Raw genomic sequence first — 20,950 nt, forward strand, 5'->3', positions numbered from 1 at the left:
ATGCTTATCAAAGTATTTTTCAATTAATACATCCTAAAACATCTTGAATTGAAAGTAATTCGGAATAAAAGGGAGAGAAATTTTCTTTGAAAGATATCGAAAGGAGATGGTTGATGTAGGATTTGAACGATTCGGAGCAGGGGGAAATAAACGTTACTAGAGCAAGAGTGAATGCTAAGGACTTTAAGAAGAATCTGTCAGCGCAAAACTGGCATCTGAATCTACCAGCACACAGTTACAATCCGCGAAAAAGAATTTTCTTGTTAGACTTGTCTCTCTGAACTTTTTCATAGCCCAAAAACTCTAGTCTTTTAGCATGAAACAAACAAAAAATTATTAAATTTCCGTTTCACCATAATATTTATAATTTAACAATGCTTCTTGAGTTTTCATTTGAAAAAAAAATTCCTAATTACGTATAAAATTGTGCTTCGTTATCTGCTCGGTCACGTTCTTGTTCATCTAAATAAATAATAATAAAGGTAGTTTCGTAGGAGGACGAACGTATGTAGTAATGAGAATTTTTTTTTTTCAAAAGAAAATTCGTTCGTGTGTGCAAACTGTGAATTCGCCAAGCGTGAAAATCGTAGAAAAAGTATATCGTTCGATATTTCTGCGAGCTGCAGTAAATCTGTAGGAAATCTTGACGAGTAAAAATGACGCGATAGATCATCCGAACTTGATCGGCGAGAAAAATAGAATGAGGAATTTCACAGGCCCAGAAAATGAAGGCGTAGCAATAAATTTTCAAATCAATGAAATATAAATATATGTATATTTGGAGCCTATTGAATTTTACCGATAGCCTTGACCGAGGTAAGTCCGAAGAAAGCTATATAGCAGCTTGAATAATTAAGCAATAAAGTATACAAGTATACCACGTTCCAAATGAAAGTACCACTGTGAAACTAATCAACCTCAATTATCCCTTTGTTCAGTGAAACACTATACCTTGCTATTTAAACCAGAGAACGCCCCACCACTAAAAACTCGCATTTGTATACCAGAGTCAACGATACAAGTATATTTTTAAAGTTTTGTCTTTACTATAAACTCGCTAGTAACTCTAATAATTTTTTTTTATTCGACTTTTATTTTTTTAACCCATAAAGCGTAGTTTTTGTACTTATAATACATTAAGCATTTTAGGGTTAACCATCTTGATGATTTTAATTATATAATGCAGAAATGAAAATAAACAAGGTACAGACTTTTGTCTCTTTGGTCAGAATTGTAGCGCGAGTTAGTAGCGGTAAATCATAACTGGCGTTTCGTGATAAATTGTAGTCGTGTCACGATGCGCTGATTACGGCAAACGTCAAATTACAGGGTTAATCAGTCAAATCGGTAGCAAACACATTGTTGAAGTGGCTCGTTTGGATATTCCATGATTGGCCGATTGTATCAACCTTTTGACACTATCAAAAATATAAAATTTCCTCTTGCATTGATCCTTTGACCGTCAAGATTTTATAAAATGTGTTGTCGTCAATAATTCCCACAAAATTTTACTCTATTTATTTTTTTAACTTTTCCTCAATAATGTTGCTATCATACAAGCAGCATCTCGCACGAGACTTTCCGATGGAATAAAGGTTAATAATATGAAAAATTGAGTGTAATCTTCAGAACGTAAAAAGGTTTTGGAGTAAAAAAATTATGTAGAGAAATTTAAAGTTAAGAAAAAATGGATAAAACTGTTTTAATACCCCGGCAGACCACAATGTGCTTCGGTCTAAGGTTGAAAACTAGTAGCTATACTATTAGTCTGTGAAAGCACAAGAAGATCCCGACTCTAGCTATATTTTCTTTTACAGAGCGCTAAGGTGAACGTATAATCTTTCTTAGCTCGTTATATTAAACTTTCTTTAGACTCATCTTAAAAGAATGAACTTTCCTTGCTATGAACCCGAGCCACTAATGAATGAAGCGTGTGAAAAAAATCACACCTACTGCCTGTTACTTAACTCTCCATAAAAAAAAAACAAATCACTGCGATCCTTGAAAGGAGTACAAAAAAAGTACAAACATGAATAACACCTTTGACACCTTTCGTGCAATTCATCCAATGTGGAATTAAAGTGAGAATTAACAGTTGTAGATTTATGTGGGAACTGAAATTGTAACGAAAGTCTTCTCGCTTCCAGCTTGACGAAACGAGTTTCGTTTTTATCTCTACTCCGCGGGAATCTTAAAAATCAGAACTGGCTTCTACCCTTCTTTAAAATTCAGCAGATCCTCGTTTCATAAGTTTATGTAAAAAGTACGTCAGTTTCGCGCAGCTACCCGAATCACGCGTGATTCCGATACGAAACTTCTGAGGAAACTTTCATGAATATCATGAATAGAATTTTATTGTTGATTAATACACGGTCAAAAATCACCAAGTTCCGAATTAAAAAACCAAAAACTCGTTTACCGGTCGGAAAAAAGGAGCTCCATCACTTTCCGGATATATTTAAAATATGTAAATACCTATACATTATAATGTTTTTTAGCATCTAAAACAATTAATTCTCCCAAGAGAGCGACGCGAGTAACCGGTATCCTTTTCTGAATGCCATTATAACGTAACAGGTGAGTACACTAACTTTAATCACGTGTGAAATTTTACATCTTCCCTAAAGCGAATCAGACAGTTTATCTTAGGCGAGAAAAAATAGCCGAATGCATTCTATTCTTCAGCATAATAAAGACCACAGAAGAAACCAGTTGCTTAAAATTCCTCGATTTACAAAAACTGTTGTAATACATTCCACGAGTTCATTAAAATGTGAGGTTTAAAATGAAATTCTTCGTTTACGCAAAACATACCAATTATAGTGCAGTAAACGTTGTTCGTTCAATCGAAAGTTGAATTTATTTAATCGTTTATTGTATCAATCGTTGCATGCCGATAAAGATGGAATAAAATCTGACGTTTCGGTACTCACGTGTGATTGGCCGGTGCCGTTGAAATTTCCCGCGCAAAACTTTCAGTGTAGTTTCCGGTTGGAGTTTTGTTTGGTGGGGTTATAGCACGCACGCAGAACAATAAACGAAAGGTACGAATGAAGAAGCAAAACAGTGAAAACCATCAAAGTTCCATTTGTGTTTGGCACTGAGAGACCTCGTGGTTAGATGGGGTGGTTGATGACCGGAAACAAAGACATCGAATCTCGCGAGAACACGTCGCGAAGGAGTCGCGATGCGATACTGACGAGTCCTCGCCACGCCGTGGAAACCTCATGCTCGGCGCGATGATCCCCCTTCCCTTCCACTCCCCTTCCCACTCCACGCCAGTACCAACGATCCTACCCTTCTACTCATCCACCTCCACAGCTTGCCACTCGCATCCCCTGCCCTACTCCTTTCTCCCACCCCACGAGTCAACCACACCAACGCATAAACACTCTCCCTCTCGTTTCTTCTTCTTTTCCACACTTTTTTCTCTATGTCCCTCTTTTTACCCCCCCCCCCCCCCCTATTTCTATTAATTTCACATCATCCCCAACACAAAAACAACACTTACGAAACTTTAAACCTAATTTCAATCATTTTTCTCACCTCGACATCAATTACAGTAATATACCACCATAATTATCATGATTATTCCCTGGCAAAAATTTTTATTAAGCGGTTTTTCCCCTAGCGCTAATTGAGAAGTTTGCCCTTTTCACGCAGAGGCCTTACTTACCTATTCACACAGAGACTTGGACCAAGTAAAGCCTTCACGCACTTTGGTCTTCTCACTTTCATAATAAATATTATGAAACATTGTGCAAAACACTGTTCATCGTACCACAGAATTATGAATAATCGCAGTGACACTACACCTTGCGTGTTATCGTTTTCGTCGACGTCTAATTTATGTACAGTTGATTTTCTTCAATAAATGGAAAATGTTTGGTCAATATTATTTATCGATCATGTTCAACCTTGACCGTGCCTGAATACGTTTTTATTAAAGTATGTTTTTGCACATTAAAATTGGTTTAGAAATCTCGCTTGCAGTGGCAAATTTTTTCGTGTAAAATAATTGTACGATCTGTGAACGTATTGATAAAAGTTTTTGAAAAACATTTCATCGATTTTGTTTAATCCTATCAGGGCTGCTCGCAATTTTTTTAATAGTTTACAAAAGTAACTGCCGGGTATTTGCGTTCCGGAAATGTTAACAGGATGCAAATGTTTTCCAGATCACAATTTAACAGAAACGTTTTAGATATGCACTATAATTGCCTTTTAAACATTATGACAGGCATTTGCGGTTAAAAGACTCATAACACTTTCGTTCCGTTCTCCCTCAAATTCTCACCAATACCAATGTAAAACAAACTACGAACGAAATCTCGTAAAACTCGAGCGATTTAGCAAATCTAAGAATTTATCTGTCTGAAATCACCATTATCGTAAATTTAATTCCCCGTTCAAAACTGGAAGCTTCTAATTTCCCATGAGGAGGCCGTTCATGAAAAATATTTAGGTGCGCGATAAAAAGGATAAAAAGGATAAAAACGATTTTTGAATCTTAAAAGCTTCGTGAAAATATCTCAGAAATCACCATGTTAAGTTTTCCTATTAAAATGTATGAGATATAACAGAATATCTTTTTGATAGTGTAATAAAGTTAGCTACTTGGCATTATATAGTTTTGTTAATTTTAATGATGAACTTGTCGGTTGATTTAGAACTTTTTACACGGAGGATTAACGATTGTCATTTGTCGAGTGTGTGCGAGTTTCCGGTGAAACTAAAGAGCAAGGATGATCGTGCGGCACGGAGAAGAGGTTATCGTAATATTATTCCGCGTTAGACCAACTTCCAGCCTCGTTGTAGGCGAAGCGGAATAAGGATCAGGGTCAGGAGAGAGCAGTTGGGATTAGGAGCTCGGAATCATGCACGTCATTTCCTTGGAAATAATTACACAATTCATGCCGCTCGATACAAGCTCGCTCAGGATCATCAAAATGTTCTGCCGGGAGAAAACAACTTCATAATAACCAATTCGCGTAATAATTCTCCATCATAAATCCATTTAAAATCAACTCAAACAATTTTCCATGATATTTAGGTTAGTCCTGGCACAAACTCGGAAGTAAATATAAACAATGCATATTCTTCTTCCGTTGGAAAAATACGAGAAAAACTCGACTTTAGCGCTCCCCTCCTTTAACCTCTCCTCTGTACTATATATGTATATACATGGTGTAATATTATAACAATTTCGAGGAAAGTTTCGTGAAGAATCAAAGCAGTATTTCTTCCGGAAAGTAGTAAACGGGCCAAGATCTATTTCTCGCTGTTAGTTCTCCTCGAGTTTAAACTCCAATACTACGGGATCTGCAAGAACGGCACAAGTCGCTTGACCGGAGTTCCCATAGCCTACCGAACTGAGCGAAACACTCGCAATTTCCAAATCCAGTATCGATGGGCCAGGCGTGAACAAATGAATTTTTCGTCGAAAGAAAATAAATAACGTACAACGAAAGTTATTAAGATTCGGACAATTTGGTGATTAAGTGTTCGATGAATGGTTCAAATAGGGGGGAGGGGGGGTGGAAGACAATTGAATACCTGTATTTATTTTATTTAGCCTAGAATGGTCGAATGCTGAAGAAGGTTCGCGAGAGGGGGCCTCTGACAATGAAAGCAAAAGGAGAATCGTCTGGAAAGAGAAACCTGAAGAGATGCCCCACTGCTCGTGGAAATGAATTGTGGGAGGAAGGTGGAAGAAGGTGAGATGAGTTGGATGAGTAGGGGAATGAAGTGAGAAGGGGAAGATGATGGGGCACAAGAGATAGCGTTGGCTGGAAAAAATCCACGGTGTATCCTGAATGACAGGCTCTCCCACGCTTCGGCTTTTCGTTGCTGTGGTGGAAGAAGAAGAGGAGGAGGAGGAGGAGGAACGGGGAAGCAGTAGAAGTCGAAGAAGAAGGGACCGAGAGCGCATCCTTTTACCAAGCCAACTCTCAGTTAGCTGGTCTCGCTCACTTTCATCTCCGATATTAGCCACGGTGTGCTCCACACGATTCCCTTGCTCCAGGAATCCTCCTCTGCTCTAAGAATTCCCCTCCCCTCGCGCGTGCATGGACAATCCTTTCCCTTTCTCTTCTGATTCCCTTACGTTTAACCCGCGCCCATAAAAAACAGAATCATTTACAGTCAAAAAGTCTCGCAACACCCTCGTTCCTCTCATTGTGCACATCTCTTGTTTCTGCCTAGCTTTAGTACCCCCCCCCCCTCCCCCTCCTTCTTTTACCTCTTTCTCAATGAAAATCACCAACTTCATTGAATCACGAACCGAGGATCCAAATGACAAAGAACGAGAGACAGCCAATTATTATTTTTAACCAGCATAAATATGTTACTGACTGTATATATAGATATACCTATACGAGTCGTTTAACATCGTGATAGTTTCTATACAGGAAAATTTATATTTCACAAACGCTGCCATTAACCAATTTTTGTAAAAACTGGACTTATACCACTTTCAAAATAATGTAGCCAAATGATGCGAAAGGAAGCAAAATCTTATATACGTTTCTAAAATTCCAAGAGTTTAAAATTATTGACGCTCATCGAACCTCTTTTTTTTCTTCGTGAAACAATTACGTTCGTTTCGAAAAATAAAAATGAGGGTAGTGAGAGATAGAGAGAGAGAGAGAGGTACGCAAAGATAATGTTATTGGTATTGAACAATTGGACCATTACGTTATTGCAATTTGAGAAAATCGTAGGAGCATAAAATAGAAAATTATACAAGGAAACGGGAGTTTAATACCTGGCAATTTTTTGCTCCGAAGCAGATTTGTCTTGGAAGAAACTTGGTGGTAATGGGAATAGCTTGCATCTGCCTGCATCCATAAACGTCCATAAATGGCACGAGCCGCTTCGGTCGAGAGCAGATACAGAGAGTACCGAGAGTACCATGGTGAGTTGTGCTCTCTTTTTCCGAATTCCACATCTCCCCTTTCATTCTACTACGATGTATCGATCGAGCGATCGAATAACTACGCGTCGATTTCGAAAGTCTACCGCGCATGCCTATCGTAAATAACGAATGCACGCGCCAACTATTACTACATTTCTCCCACTACTTGACCCCCACAGCCCCATTAAAACATACACAGTCTCTATCTCTTTTCTCCTTACTCACCTAGTTTTCATTCAGCTCCTTCCTCGTTTAAAGGTTATTACAAACATTTTTAATATCCCACCTGCAAAGCATTTTAAATTATATTTTTCAATTATTTTCATTTTCCCTCCACACAAAATATTCAGAAAACTGAAAAGTTTTATGGCAAAATGAGAAATTTAGAAATTCAGTATAAGGAGCAAGCACTATTTTACATTCCATTCACTTCAAAACAAATTTTCATCACATACGCCTAATGCAGTAGTGATGAGCCATGTCTCAAATAATGTTAGCCTTCGCAATTGAGGAAAACAGGATCCCGTTAAAAGTATCCAATCTGAGCAACTCCCTTTGGTGTAATGCAGAAATTAAGTAAAAAAAAAGAAGAAAAGATTTGTAATTCAAGAAAGTTGGTGGTGCATCGAGCAAAAATCGAATTAAACGGTTAGGCAGCCGGGATAACTTTCTACGGGAATTAAAGACGAAAGAAAAATTGGATTGGCTAGTTTCTTGAATACCAAATAGCTGAAAAGGAAGAAGGATTGACGTAATAAATGAAGCGATCATTCGACTACCATAATGATACATCGCGTGGATAACCGAAACGAGACAGGAAGAGAAAAGACGCCAAAATGAATTTCGTAAACATCCTTTACCAACCCGAGACACGGTGTAATAGCTCGAATTACACTGGACTGAATGGCGTTTCGTCATTATTAATCAGGTCGTTTCATCAGCATCTCCAGTAAATTCCCAAAACATTTGCGAACAACTTAATTCCCTAATTCTAAAAAACCATATCCCATTGTTATCTCTTTGGTAAAATATTATATTAGCATTATAGTAATTATAAACGTCGAGTATTTATTCACACACACACACACACACAGATTAATATCAGGCAAGTTGATAATAGAATTTGATACTAGCATCATGGATCAGTTTCTGGTAAACAATAGAAGAGCGGAAAAGAAAGCACTAAAACTTGATATTCGCCTGGTAGCAGAATTAGTTACTGGACACATTATAACCGAATTTTTTGGAAACACTTGCTTTTGCAATCACATTTTAGATGTTTAGTTTTAGTAACGCATCGTCGCTCGTGACGTACCGTTTAATGCAGTTTGTAAATTGGTAGGAAAACTCGTTTAACCCACGAGCGCCTGCCAATTTGCATGCCATGCCAATGAACCCTTTCTCACGTGTGTACGTTTCCCATTAATTTTCCTTTTTTTAACGCTTATTGTCTAGCTAAATTCTGCCCTCCGACACTTTTCATTTCAAATGAAAATAAGCTATAAGCTTACGCTTAAACGTTACCGAAGGATTATCCCTGAGTTTTCCTTCGTTCGTCGATTGTCCTAAAGAGTGAATTTTGAATGAAAATTTCATCACAATGATTAATGAAATGATTAAAACAAGAAGAATGCTGAAATTGGCACAATAGGTTAATAAACTTAAATGCAAATATCAGGCGACCTATTATTGTCTTCGAATGTAATGAAATTGCAATTTTCGGTAGAGCTGTCGTCACGTTGTTTATCTCTATTAAATAGTTTAGAGTTTTAGATTATAACCTCGAAATGTAATCTGAGATAGGTCAGATAAACCAGGAGTGATCATATTTCGTAGGTAGGAAGCGTTAAGTTTCCAACGCGATGCACCGAAATCGGAAGGCAAATGTAACTTAACTCTAATTTGGTAGTTTAGCAATCTCTGTTGTTTTATCCTCTCCTAACCATCAGTGCTTTTCGAATTTTACCCTCGAAAGCACCATAAACCATTTATATTCTTTTTTCTGAATTCCTTTTCATAGTCCTTCCTCTCGAGATTCGCACACAATCCATCATTATCAATTTAAATTTTACTACCTTCGAGATTCAAAATAACGCAAGTGGAAACAATTTTCTCAGAATTGTGACGGCCAATCGGCTTTGACTCCAGTTGGTGTTTGCAGAAAGAACGATATTTGCAATTGGGTAAACAATATGTTATGGGAATCGTGGAACATCCATAAAGCAAGCGTTAACGGCGTCATGAAAATTTAATGCGGAAGTGTTATGCACGTAGGGTAATAAGAACTTATGGCTTGCCGTGTATGTATCACGAAATTATCTCCAAAGCAGCCATCCATGGCATATTATAAATTGCAACGATTCTTCGCTCAACATGCAAATCAGTTTATTTGACGAGATCTTCGAGTTTTTTCTCTCACCCAGCATGTCCCATTCCCACTGTATGCATGCTTTCAGATTAAAAGCCTCATTGCTCAACTCTGTACGTAACTAATTGGTCCCAGACCAAATCTTAGTCCCGCGTCCTTGCTACACTTTTACTATTTCTAAAACTACCCATCAAAACTCGCCCGAAGATAGAAAAGTTGCGTAAAATCGATCCAATCTAAAAACTCGTTCGAACAGTAGCTACTTTTATCTAAGGAAAAACTGTTTAAGAGATAATATACTTGACCTTGAAAGGATTCGGTTGGAGAAGCTGAAGTTGGCTACTCAAGTTTGTTCGTTTTATTTTTCTTTATAGTATACTACAATTGTCTTTATTTTTATTTCGAAGAAAAGAATCGAACAGAAATTAATGATAAACTGTTAATAATCGTAGAAATAAGAGACATTAGAGAGTGAACGCTCGACCTTCTGAAGAGACGGTATAAAAATCTCCAGATTGCACAATTTATCTCCAATGGGATTTCAATTTGATCGAATAAGCTGTACTTTGTTTTTATTACTAGCTACGGCTATTTATTAATCTATTGAGTTAATAGAAAGTTTATATAAATGTTTTTTCCACCGTACAATTGAAACACAGAAATAACATACTTGCTTTTTTAACTTTTTTTTATTTTATACAGAATTTGGACAAGTTATTACTCGTTATTGGAGATTGAAGCCTCGATGTTTGGTTTCCGTTTTGTGCAACCTAGGCAGAGGGAATGAAAAGGGGAGAGGGAGGGGGGATTTCTGATTTGGAAACGTCCGGACGAGTGAAAAAAGAATATAAAAGGATGGACTTTGCTGAAAGAATCGAATGTGACTCAGCGAGGTTGGATTTCCAATGATCGATCGTTTCGTTGTTCTACATGAAACACTTGTCAGATACGTGTGTTCCCTTTCCGTAAAACGTAAAATGTTTCTTGCATCGTTTATCATTCACAATCATACCCACCCTACCATCTTTTCTTTTCAATCCCTTGGAACTAAACAAAAGTTCAACAGGACTCTATTCAGATTTATTTCCAATATCGTTGCATGTAAACGATAATGAAAAGAGTCATCGACCTTGCGATCCTTTAAAATTAAATAATGTTTCGATTAGAGCCAATGTTCAAACGAGTCGGAATGAAAAATAATATACCTTCGAAGGAAATAATATTTTAGAAAAGAGCAAAAATGGATTTATGGGTCAATCTCAAGACAGATACAATTTGAAAGTCTGCGATGAGTCGAGTAAAGCTTTCTGATTTCTGTTGCGAGAAGAGAGGATTATTTAGTAGCTTTCCAAGAATTTTCGTGTATTATTTGGGTCGCTGATTGGTTATTTCGCGTAGTGGTTGGAGAAAATGGAGAGGGTAGGGGGTGAAGGATTCGCGAGAGCATCGTTTCATTTGCATGTGGCGCCAAGTTGGAGTCGCTTTTACTGGAAGATCCCACCCGTTTCTGTATCTATACCGTGCAAACACAGAGAGTCCGTGTAGTTCCACGCGAAGATTAATGCGTGGCAACGTACACCATGAAAGCCCGATGTACCAACAATGAGGAAGAAATAAAAGTGGGGCGAGACACTGACGAACTCTTTGTGGACCCGTGAACCACCTGAGCCCGTTCATCTTCTGCGCAAAACTGGCAAAACGTGTCCTCTCTCTGTCTGTCTGTCTCTCTCTCTCTCTCTCTCTCTCTCTCTCTCTCTCTCTCTCTCTCTCTCTCTCTGCACGCGAAGCACCTCTTTATAAAGTGTTCTTGCTCTCATAAAGTCACGAATCCCCCCACCCTCTATTTCTCAATTTTCATGTTTTTGCCAATCGTCGAGATACAAATAACAAGATCGGAATGCTTTGAAATTCTATTGGAGAGAGAAACGCCCAGGAGTTTACGTCGGCATTAAACTACGAGTTATATTTACGAACTTGAAGCATTTCAGTGGTACGATAGAGACAGTAGTTGTATTTCTCGAAATTTCACACCGAGTCACGCTCCGCATACAAGATATACTTCATCCTGACCTCCGGCCATTTTCAATATTTAACCTTTCATCCCCCTCTTACAGCAGACCCTGGTAGCAAAGCACCTCAAACCACCTGATTCACCTCTTGCAGTTTCTCCACTTCATACTTTTATTCTGCTTAACTCGGCTTTCGTCGGATTTTCTAGCTGCCTTAATCGACCAAAATGTCTGAGCAACTTTAAACTTTCCTTCATAAAGTTTTGCACAATGAAGTATCAGTTTAATTGTACTAAGCGAGGAGATGGAGAATGAGCAGGAGGGAGGGGGGGAGGGGATAGGTTTTTGACACATTGTTAAATGAACGAAATTGTGAACTTATAAGCAAATTGTTATATTCGTTCTGAGAAATTTCAAAGATCTTCAGAATCTCGAGATTAGATTCTGTACAAAGCTCAAGGCGTTTCTCGAAGCTCGTAATAGGATTACATTTGCGGTAGAGACACTGAGAAACATCAAGCAGTTGACGTTTCCTTCTTCTCCACGTTCCGCAATAACGAATTCTCTTATTGCTTATAAATTAAACACAGAATATTGTTAAACGTATATATACATCCGTCGGATTTTTCAATATCAAATTTCCCCACAAAAATAGCACGTTTATATAATTGCAATTATTTCATGCTTTAGCCGATTCGTTATATTTGTTTATCTTACGAATATATTAATAATCTCTGGCTAATGAAACTTTTGTTAATTTTAGCAATGAATCATGATATTTTAATGATTTACCGTATTTGTTACTGCATAAAACGAATGCACAGAGGTATGCTTTGTACATAATTATACACCTTAATATAACTTTAACTGCATTTAAGAAAACAGTGAATGAGCAGTTATTTTTTTTTTCAAATATTTATAAACAAATTGAGACAGTCGATTTCGCAAGATATAGGATGTAACGCGAATCTGTGTCGTAAATTGGAAAAAAGGGGTGGGGGGAGATGAGGATTGCTAAGCAGGCAATATGAAACAGCTGTTTCCCCTTTAAGCGTGCACTTAAAGTGGTACAAAGTGAATGGCACCCTGCTACGCAAACCACTTCCCGTGATATTGAATAAGTTTTCCAGGCTGTTGAATAAGCTAAAGCCTTCAGCTTCTCATAAGATAAGACATCCTCGCTCAAGAGTCAAGCAAAGCAAACGACTTTTCACCAAAGTCACTTGTCTTATAGTCAACCTGTCAGGCAAAAGCACACTCAATTCATAAATATTAAGGTCTGCGAGTTTTTTGTCGCAGATCATAAATTTAATTTATTTTCACGTGAGAATGCAGCGTTTGCTTTTTGGTTATTAAATTTAAGGAAGAAAAAGCGAAGGAAAAAGTGCGAGTAGGATGCTGAAACTTTGCAGGTTAGCCACTCGATGCAGTGAAATGAAAACGTTTTGCGGCCGCTCTCATTAGAAAGGGCCCTGCGCAATGATGAGCTCGCATTCCGCGAGAAATAACGTTCCTCGCGAGACAACAAACACCATTCAACCTCTATCCAGTCTTACTTAGTCCAATACTATATCTTAGGCTCTTATGGGCTTTCACAGATTTCTTTGCAAAACTCTTCTTATCAATCGTAGAAATCAACTTGTAAACTTTTGTCATCAATATTAGTATAATCATACTTCCTACAAACCTACAAGTACATCACTTTTGGATATTAAATTCATTCGTTTTTTATTTTGTTTGTTCGTTTGTTTTTTTTTTTTCGAATAAACTGGATCTGGAAAACGAGTGTAGTAATACCAATGTATCGATAATAAAAATTGTCGTAACTATTTAATTTTATCGAAGTAGAAAATCAATATGATATTGCAAGTTCATTTTACGAAATACAAAGCTCCGCTTGACAAGCATTTATTTTGATATTATTACAACTTTTTAATGATTGAAATCTTTATTAATTGAATGGGATTTTAATTGATTATTGAAAAATATTAAGCATAAATAGGGTTTGACCTCTTTCCCCAATAATTTTCACAACTGCGATAAGAGAAGTACGCTTGATTGCTTGACGTTTATATTAATTTTACAAATGCTAACTGCTGAATTATTGAAACATCCTATACTACTGCAGACTCTGTTTTGTTCAAATTGATTGGAATGCACATTTATCTTCATGTATTGGAGATATGCATTGTCCAATAAAAGTGGAAATATTAAAACATGGTAATTTTTTTCGTTTTGTTATTTTAACAGGGTTATTTTATTAGTTACAAATTGCTGAACTCATAAGAAAACTTATATTTTAGATAAAATATTGGATAAATAGCATAGATAAATGGATCAGCAGTGGTTTTTAGTTGTATACGACTATTTTACTAATTTTATTTAAATATATACATATATATATATACAGTTATGTGCTTTACTCTAAATGTTGAAAAGTATACATTTCTTTTCCAAATTCATTGGGCTCCCCACCGGACATTTAAATGTTGTTCCGAAAGTCTTAGAATTTGCAAAATTCATTTGCACTGTTAAGCTTAATTTTAATGTGAGTGGAATCGCTGGGTCCGTATTTTCACAAAAATACTGTAACAAATTGAAAAGTTTTTTTAGTTAGATACGAAAATTGTATCCAATGCATTTAATTTACGTACAACGTTAATCTGATTTAACTCCTTAAAAGCTTACATTTCCATAGTGTATAAAGAATAGCTGATTTCCCTTGTATTTTTCTAAACCAGGCAAGACAATATCTCGACCACCATGCTCCTTGATATACTTTTGGTATGCACTAAAACTGACTGACAAGCCAAAAATTTGAGACAAATGATCACCTATAGTGGAGCTATCATAAATCTGAAAGTTCTGTCAAAATTTCTATTTAAGTGGTGTATGAAATATAATAAAGATCATAACTTGAGACAATTGAATAGACATACATAAATAATAGGATTGGATAGTTCAGCTTCCCTCCTTTGATATTTATTAAACACTTTAACAAAACAGTTTTTCTTTTTTTCAAATGTTTTTAGATCATTGAAATTTTCAGCACTCTCGAAATCTACAATATTATAAATTTAATAATCTTATATTAAAATAATAATAATATTTTTCATTAAACTCACTATCTTCTTCATCAAAAGCATGATAAATATCGTGTGCTAGTGCCATGCCTAGTGCTGCATAATTGATGACTCTGTAGTATACAAATATAAATTAGAAACTTTGATAAATATTTTTTCATGGTAATAACATTTAACATTTACGGAGGTAACTCTGCATTATATAATAACTCTAAATCGACCAATGTGTAAGCTGAAATAAAAATAAATTGTAGAATAATCTTTTGTTTCTTATAACAGTCTACAGCAGATAGAATAAACTTACTAATTTCATTTGTATCACTGTCATAATTGATGGCTTTTGCTATGGGGTTAAACATACTGTAAAATATAAAAAATAAGCTTATTATATGGTTTAATTTAATAAGTTATCTGTGAAAGACTTACGGCCTATCATCTTTGGTTTGTTCTAATTTCTTTAAATCTTTCAGAGCGATAAATACCTTCAAACTTAGCAAGCTTTCGAAATGAGTAGACTTTGTTTGATACTACCAAAACCACGAAGTAGATATTGATTTTTTGTTAAAAATGAAATCATTAGGTAATGATATATCTAACTTACACTTGCATAATAATTGTCGATTGTTTCATTGCTAAACCAGTCTGGATATCCAAGATATATTTTTATAGCGTCAATTTTCTCAATAATATTTTTTTTTGTATTATTACTCATCCAAATAGTGTTTTGTATAAGATTTGTTGTCGTATTTTTAATATTAGCTGCAATTTCCTTGGCCTAAAAATAAAAGGAATTTTCCTAGAAAGCTCTTCTTTTCATACAACAAGCAGCCAAAAATACAGTTACCATAGGTATTGCGTTAGGTGTAAAATACTTTTTGGCATACTCATAGCCTATGGTGTAGTACAATAGATCGGAGTAAATTTCCATACACTCTGTAGTTCTGAAGGAAAAAATAATGGTTATTGATATTAAATACTTTTATTTTATATAAATATTCTGAAAACTGACTAAGCACACCAATTACCTAGGTTTGAAGTCCTTCACACCGAGAGCATTTTCATTCAGTTTGACAACGTAGCTCCTCATAATATTATCGGTGTCTTTTACATTATCCTCCAAAAATCTCCACATAATATAATTTACTACATTTAGAACATTAACACAAATCGTAAAAAAATGACCATTAATTTTTTTACTAAATTAGTGGAGTTTTTATAAAATAAGTGAAGCTCTTACTAATAGTTCGCGTATTTGTTTTGTTCAAAAGTATTGGAAGTTTCAAAAAATAATTATGAACGTCGTATACAATTATTTTTGTTGTATCGCTGATATTAACGTTGACCTGCTCAAATGTTTCTCGAAATATATCTAGCCAATTTATCTGAAAAGTAATTAAATTTATTTTTAAGATATGATCTTGAAGGGCTGGTTTTCATTTCAAAAGAAGCTTACACTTGTATGCTCGTTACCGCCACTTGCTTTATCGAACAATTTCTGAAACTTTCCTAGAGTAATTTTAGTCATCTTATAATCGATATTGTTCAAGATCTGTACAAAATGAATATAGTTAATTAACCTATAATGCATAAGTATTTATTTTTTAACAATACAAACCTTGGCTAATTTTATTTCTAAATCAACAATTTCGTTAACGTCGTCCTGTATACTTTCATATGAAACTCCTGCATTTTTCATTTGTGCAATCCTGTAAGTAACATTCATGATAAATTCTTTATAAACTTGTATAGTCGCCAAGTTCTTTTTAGGACGTGATAATTCGGGGTTTAACACAAGTTCTGGTGCCGAAAGCTAAGATAATATTATTATTAGTTCAATTTTATTATATCAATTATTCTGACTTTTATATCAATCCACGTAAAATTTACCTTAGCCATAAACTTCTTTTTATTATTTCGAGAAGTGTATTCCATTACACCTATACTAAAAAAACTGTCGATTAAATATTTTATTAGCATTTTTTTATCATACTCTTGCCAACTTTTATTTATTGGTTCAGATTTTGCTTTTAAGATAGGCCAATCATAAAATTCTTCAAGAACTCGTAGAACGGAAGATATGCCTAATTTGTCATTGCCCTCTATAAGCAAATTAATAAATTAAAGTGAAATATTCCAACATTGCAAATAGTCTCTTCAATATTTTACCTATATCAGTGCATTTTTTATAAAGATCTTTAGTCATTGCAAAAGCTCTAGTTTCATTGGAGCTCGGAGCACTTGACAATAGGTCTGTAAAAATAAAGGGCACGAAATATGGTTAAAGCAAAAATGTATATGATTATTGACTTTTTAACAATCATTAGCTTACCTTCAATTTTTTTATATATGTCAGAAGCCATTTGATACTTTCTAATTAGCATTTGGCCGGTTGGAAGTGGATTGCTATTCATCCAATTATTGCAAGTAAATTTGTACATGTCATCACAAGGTTCTATAGATTCGTTCATATCTTTCTTTAGCTCATTAGCTGTAAATTTTAAGCTCGCGTTATAGTAATTAAAAAGTTGAACTATAAATTAGTCTTATATTTTTTACCTAATTCAATGCAGGATTTAGTTTCACAAACCAAATTTTTCGATCTAACAATTGATATGGTAAATAAACTCAAAGCGATAATATATTTTCTGAAAAAGAAACTTTTCCTTTTTATAAACAGTTAAGAAAGATACTTTTAAGTTCACTACTTACACAAGTAAATATCTCAATCTTATTGTCATAATGGCAGCACTGATATTCTTCAATTATCTACAAAAGCTGAATTCCAATTTGCAATAGCCTTGCCCTCTACGATTCTACAGTCTACTTTGTTCAATATAATGCGGCAGATATAGATGTTGCGGAGCATTAAACTAACGATAAACATTTATGACACACTTTGAGATAAAAGTGCTGGGAAAATAAAATTCGTTTTATAAAAATTGTTGCATCCAATGTTTCACAGGAATCTCAAATAATTTTTGGAATATTAAAATTCTAGTATTTAGTCAATGTTTGAGTTAAGTAGGACAGTAATATAGTGCTTTGAGGAGAGCTCTTAAAACAATTCCATATATATATATAAATGTGTGCAAAAAAGTATAGGAAATTGCAATTAAGAATTTCAAAATTAGCCTTACATAACCATCAAGTAACTGTATAAGGTTAAACCGATTAGATTATTTTATGCAGTCAAAGGGCTCTTAATTGATTTTATTTTTAAATACTTGTTCAAACACGGAATCAAAAGTCTCGGATTGAAAATCAAAGCGTTCCTTTCTAATATCTTCAGCCTTTGAAATATTATCAGGTAAAACCTTGCATGAAATACTCTGTATAATTCAAAAGGGTTATCCAATAAAGCGGATCATGAAAATAATTCTAAAAGTTTTGCAGCAGTCCCTTGACCACTTCCCTTGTGGGATATGATATTTATGGGCTCTTAGGATAACGTATAAAATTCTTGTAACATAAAAGTCGAAGGAGCTTTTTTTAACGAGGATCGTAACAAACGGTATTTCGCGAAAAGAAATTTATCGTTCGCGTTTCTGTTTCCTCAATACCGAAACTCCGATTGTTCCTTCGAGGGGAGGATCCTGTTATACACATAATATACTATATATATGTATATATATATATGTACATCAATATAGTATACATACACGAACCAAATTCTAGTCTCGCCAGTCTCTTCCCTCCCAGGTTGGAATGGACGGCTACAGCACTTAGGAAAATTCGATGAACCAACCAATTTAAACAAGAGTAACCTTTCTCGTATGTATACCTTAATTGGATATTATTTCAGAGAATTCGTTGAGAGTCTGACTAAAGCCAAAGGAATATAAAACATTTGATATTTTTATTTATTTAATAATTGTAAAAAGACTGTAGAAAAATTGCAAACTATTTCTCGCGTTTCAGAAACAGTTCGTGTCAGGATTTGGAGTAGCGAAACGAGAGGGGAATCGGACAGGGGGGTAAGCCTGAAGCATAGTGAAGATACATATTTTAGGATTAGATGGTTGGTGAGGAAAATTGGAGAGAGATAGAACGAGCAGTTTTAAAGGATTGCTGTTTTGGGGCAGAAGCGGAAAATAGGACGGATGAGGCTGATGTAAATGAAAGAGATGGAGACAAAGTGGTGCAGGTGGACAGAAGTGTACGGAAGCGGAGAGAGAATTGAGAGAAGGAAAACGATTCTCTGTGAGCGAGGATAGGAGCAGGGGTTGCGAAGGGTTGAATGTGCCCACTGTCACGCTTTGCATAAATTTCATGGACCGAGTAGCCGCGATACTCCGCGCGTCCTCAACTTCCACCGCATTGCGATGGAAAAGCCAAAAGCGATTTTCTTCAAATCGACCTACTCTTTATTCATACAACTTATAATACAATAATATACATATAAATCATAAAATCATAAGTTACTCCTTTTTCTTGCAACAATTTATAACAAAATTCCATGGAACGAATTTTAAAATGCCCTACTTAAGTATAAAGATGCCAAGGCATAAAATAGGTGGGTGGTTTTTTCTAAAAGCAGACATTTAAGCAATAAAATACCGCACCAACTTCCTCCCGTTTACTTATATGCCAAATAAGTTTTATTTACCTACCTTTGTTTTGTTAAACCGAGCTTTTATCCTGGAGTAGTTTGTGTCTTAACCTTCACCACTATCCACTTCACTTTGTATATTTCCCCTTCAGCATTTGCATATCCTTTGTCATTATATCTACTCCCACATTTACCTTCCGCAGTATCTATTTATTTGCCTATTTACCTTTATCTCAGCACTTTCCATTTTTATCTTCGCATTTCTGTAATTGTCCACTTAAAAGCATCCACTCCACTCGACAGTGAGTTTTTATCAGTCAAGCAAGATTTTCCTTCTTCTATATCTTTTATCTCTCCTCTATTAACTTTATTATTTCCTCCCTTCTAGTCTATCACTATATATATACTCGTTTCATCAGTTTTTAAAGCGGATGCAATAATTTACAATATTATGATTTGCAGTAAAGACTGTATGATTACTCTGTCTTTTTTCTCTTGCTGTGTTTTGACTAGGACTGTTTTGATCCGTGCAAGATTTTGCACAGTTTACGTTTTAGCTGTGCGAACTTTTCTTGCTTCGTTCACAGTATTATACAGCATCACTGTATCGTTCCATGAAACGGTTCTTGCAATTACCCAACTGGAACACCCCACCTAGAGAGCCTACCAGGCCACTTGGCTATATGTATTCAAATCTAACCCCTTTGCAAAGCAAGTTTACAGTTACATACATGCATACATACATTTGCATTTGATTGGCTTTGCCACAAAGTCAGCTAATCAGTACGTTAATAAATTTAATTAATCGTTATAAAGTTAGTAGATAAAATAGATCTTATTCCCAAAGGGACTGTGCAAAGAAAAAGTTCCAAAAAATATATAATACGGTTTAATTGCTACGGGCTATTAAGCTTACGGCCAGGGAATCTTAAAAGCTTGATAAAAATGGAGGAAAAGCCTTTTTGTTCGAGGTGAAAAACATTTACAATAGACTTTATCGGTAACGTAGCCTTTCTCATCCAATTTTATAATACAACAACTCAAGTTTTCCTTAGAGGCTAATTCTTCTCTCATGAAATATTTCGTAGATATCATTGACTGTCTCGTATATAAAGTTTGTATATAGGATAAGAGGAGGGCTGGACTCGCGCCGCGTGCCTGGAATACAATATGCTTGAAAAGGTTTGCTAGAAAATAATTTACGTATTCTCCATTTTCAACGCAATCGGCTACAATTTGGAAGATTTTCGTCCATTTTTAAATCAAATATGTACTCAAGACGTCAACGTGTATTCTCCAGAATTTTCCAACAATTGTTTCGCAAAAATTCTAATGCTGAAATTTAAAGAGCCTTTCGAGAGACGATCCTTGACTCCTTGAGGAAAGCACATGCTTTATGAATATCTCACAGGTTAAAGTTCTGTTTAAGAAGTCGTGCAAATTTTAAAATTGGTCGAATGAAATTTTCGGAGATGACAAAGAGAAAATCAGTATACTTTAAGGTGTTGCGGAAGCATTATTTACTAAAAATATTAACATTTGTTTTGTTATTTCCCTAAAGAGTTCTTGAATACGAAAATAACAAGGGTTAACTATTGAACAATTTCTTGATAATTTTCTCCAAAATAATAGTCTGGACTCTCGATGAGAAATTTGACGCCTCAAACGATGTCGCGAAATATGAAGAAAAGGAAAACGATAATTAAAGAGTGGAGGAGGGGGAATCCCTAATCACCAGGTGTTGACAGTGTTTAATAGCCATTAGAAGGTTAAATATTAAGAATGAACTTTATGACACACTTTTCATCTCTCAGAATCACTTTCACGACATTTAATAAAGAAAATGACGGTTAATCGATTATTCTCGCCTAATTTGTTGCTACTATTAAAATCCTTCGCCTATTCAACTTAACACACACACATACATAAAGAACATGTTTGAAACAAGCAGAAAGGACTCTGGAACGTTTGAGTCACTAACTCGCTTCTCCCACGATCTAATTTTATATAATTCTACAAACCCCA

At 35.3% G+C, this 20,950-nt stretch overlaps 2 protein-coding genes across 4 annotated transcripts in view; both read right to left on the bottom strand.

Annotated features, from left to right (window-relative positions):
* Nucleotides 1-20,950, bottom strand: part of LOC136772941 (uncharacterized) — a 111,776-nt gene that overhangs the window by 76,219 nt on the left and 14,607 nt on the right. The window contains exon 1 of one of the 2 annotated variants that reach the window (XM_066726206.1): nucleotides 2,934-3,164. The exons of the other annotated variant lie outside the window; for it this stretch is intronic. The gene's annotated coding sequence lies outside the window, so the exon portion shown is untranslated. Of the gene's footprint in view, nucleotides 1-2,933; nucleotides 3,165-20,950 lie in introns of those variants that run through there. 2 annotated transcript variants of the gene reach the window in all.
* LOC136772577 (neprilysin-11-like) lies at nucleotides 13,602-17,184 on the bottom strand. Of its 2 annotated transcripts, none has more exons than XM_066725636.1 (18): nucleotides 17,086-17,184; nucleotides 16,933-17,021; nucleotides 16,706-16,864; nucleotides 16,543-16,626; nucleotides 16,264-16,475; nucleotides 15,992-16,186; nucleotides 15,830-15,925; nucleotides 15,614-15,758; nucleotides 15,402-15,519; nucleotides 15,221-15,317; nucleotides 14,978-15,151; nucleotides 14,803-14,903; nucleotides 14,681-14,736; nucleotides 14,560-14,608; nucleotides 14,419-14,489; nucleotides 14,233-14,354; nucleotides 13,982-14,158; nucleotides 13,602-13,879 (listed from the first exon to the last, which is right to left on the bottom strand). In XM_066725636.1, the coding sequence occupies exons 1-18, from the start codon at nucleotides 17,112-17,114 to the stop codon at nucleotides 13,718-13,720; spliced, it is 2,136 nt and encodes a 711-aa protein (XP_066581733.1). In that variant the 5' UTR covers nucleotides 17,115-17,184; the 3' UTR covers nucleotides 13,602-13,717. The 2 variants fall into 2 exon arrangements, with proteins under 2 accessions (XP_066581733.1, XP_066581734.1); XM_066725637.1 differs by having other exon boundaries at nucleotides 13,758-13,879; nucleotides 13,948-14,158.

Source organism: Prorops nasuta, unplaced genomic scaffold, assembly GCF_024137725.1.
Source record: "Prorops nasuta isolate Cenicafe-Biocafe unplaced genomic scaffold, Cenicafe_Pnas_1.2 PNAS00004, whole genome shotgun sequence".
Classification (NCBI taxonomy): domain Eukaryota; kingdom Metazoa; phylum Arthropoda; class Insecta; order Hymenoptera; family Bethylidae; genus Prorops; species Prorops nasuta.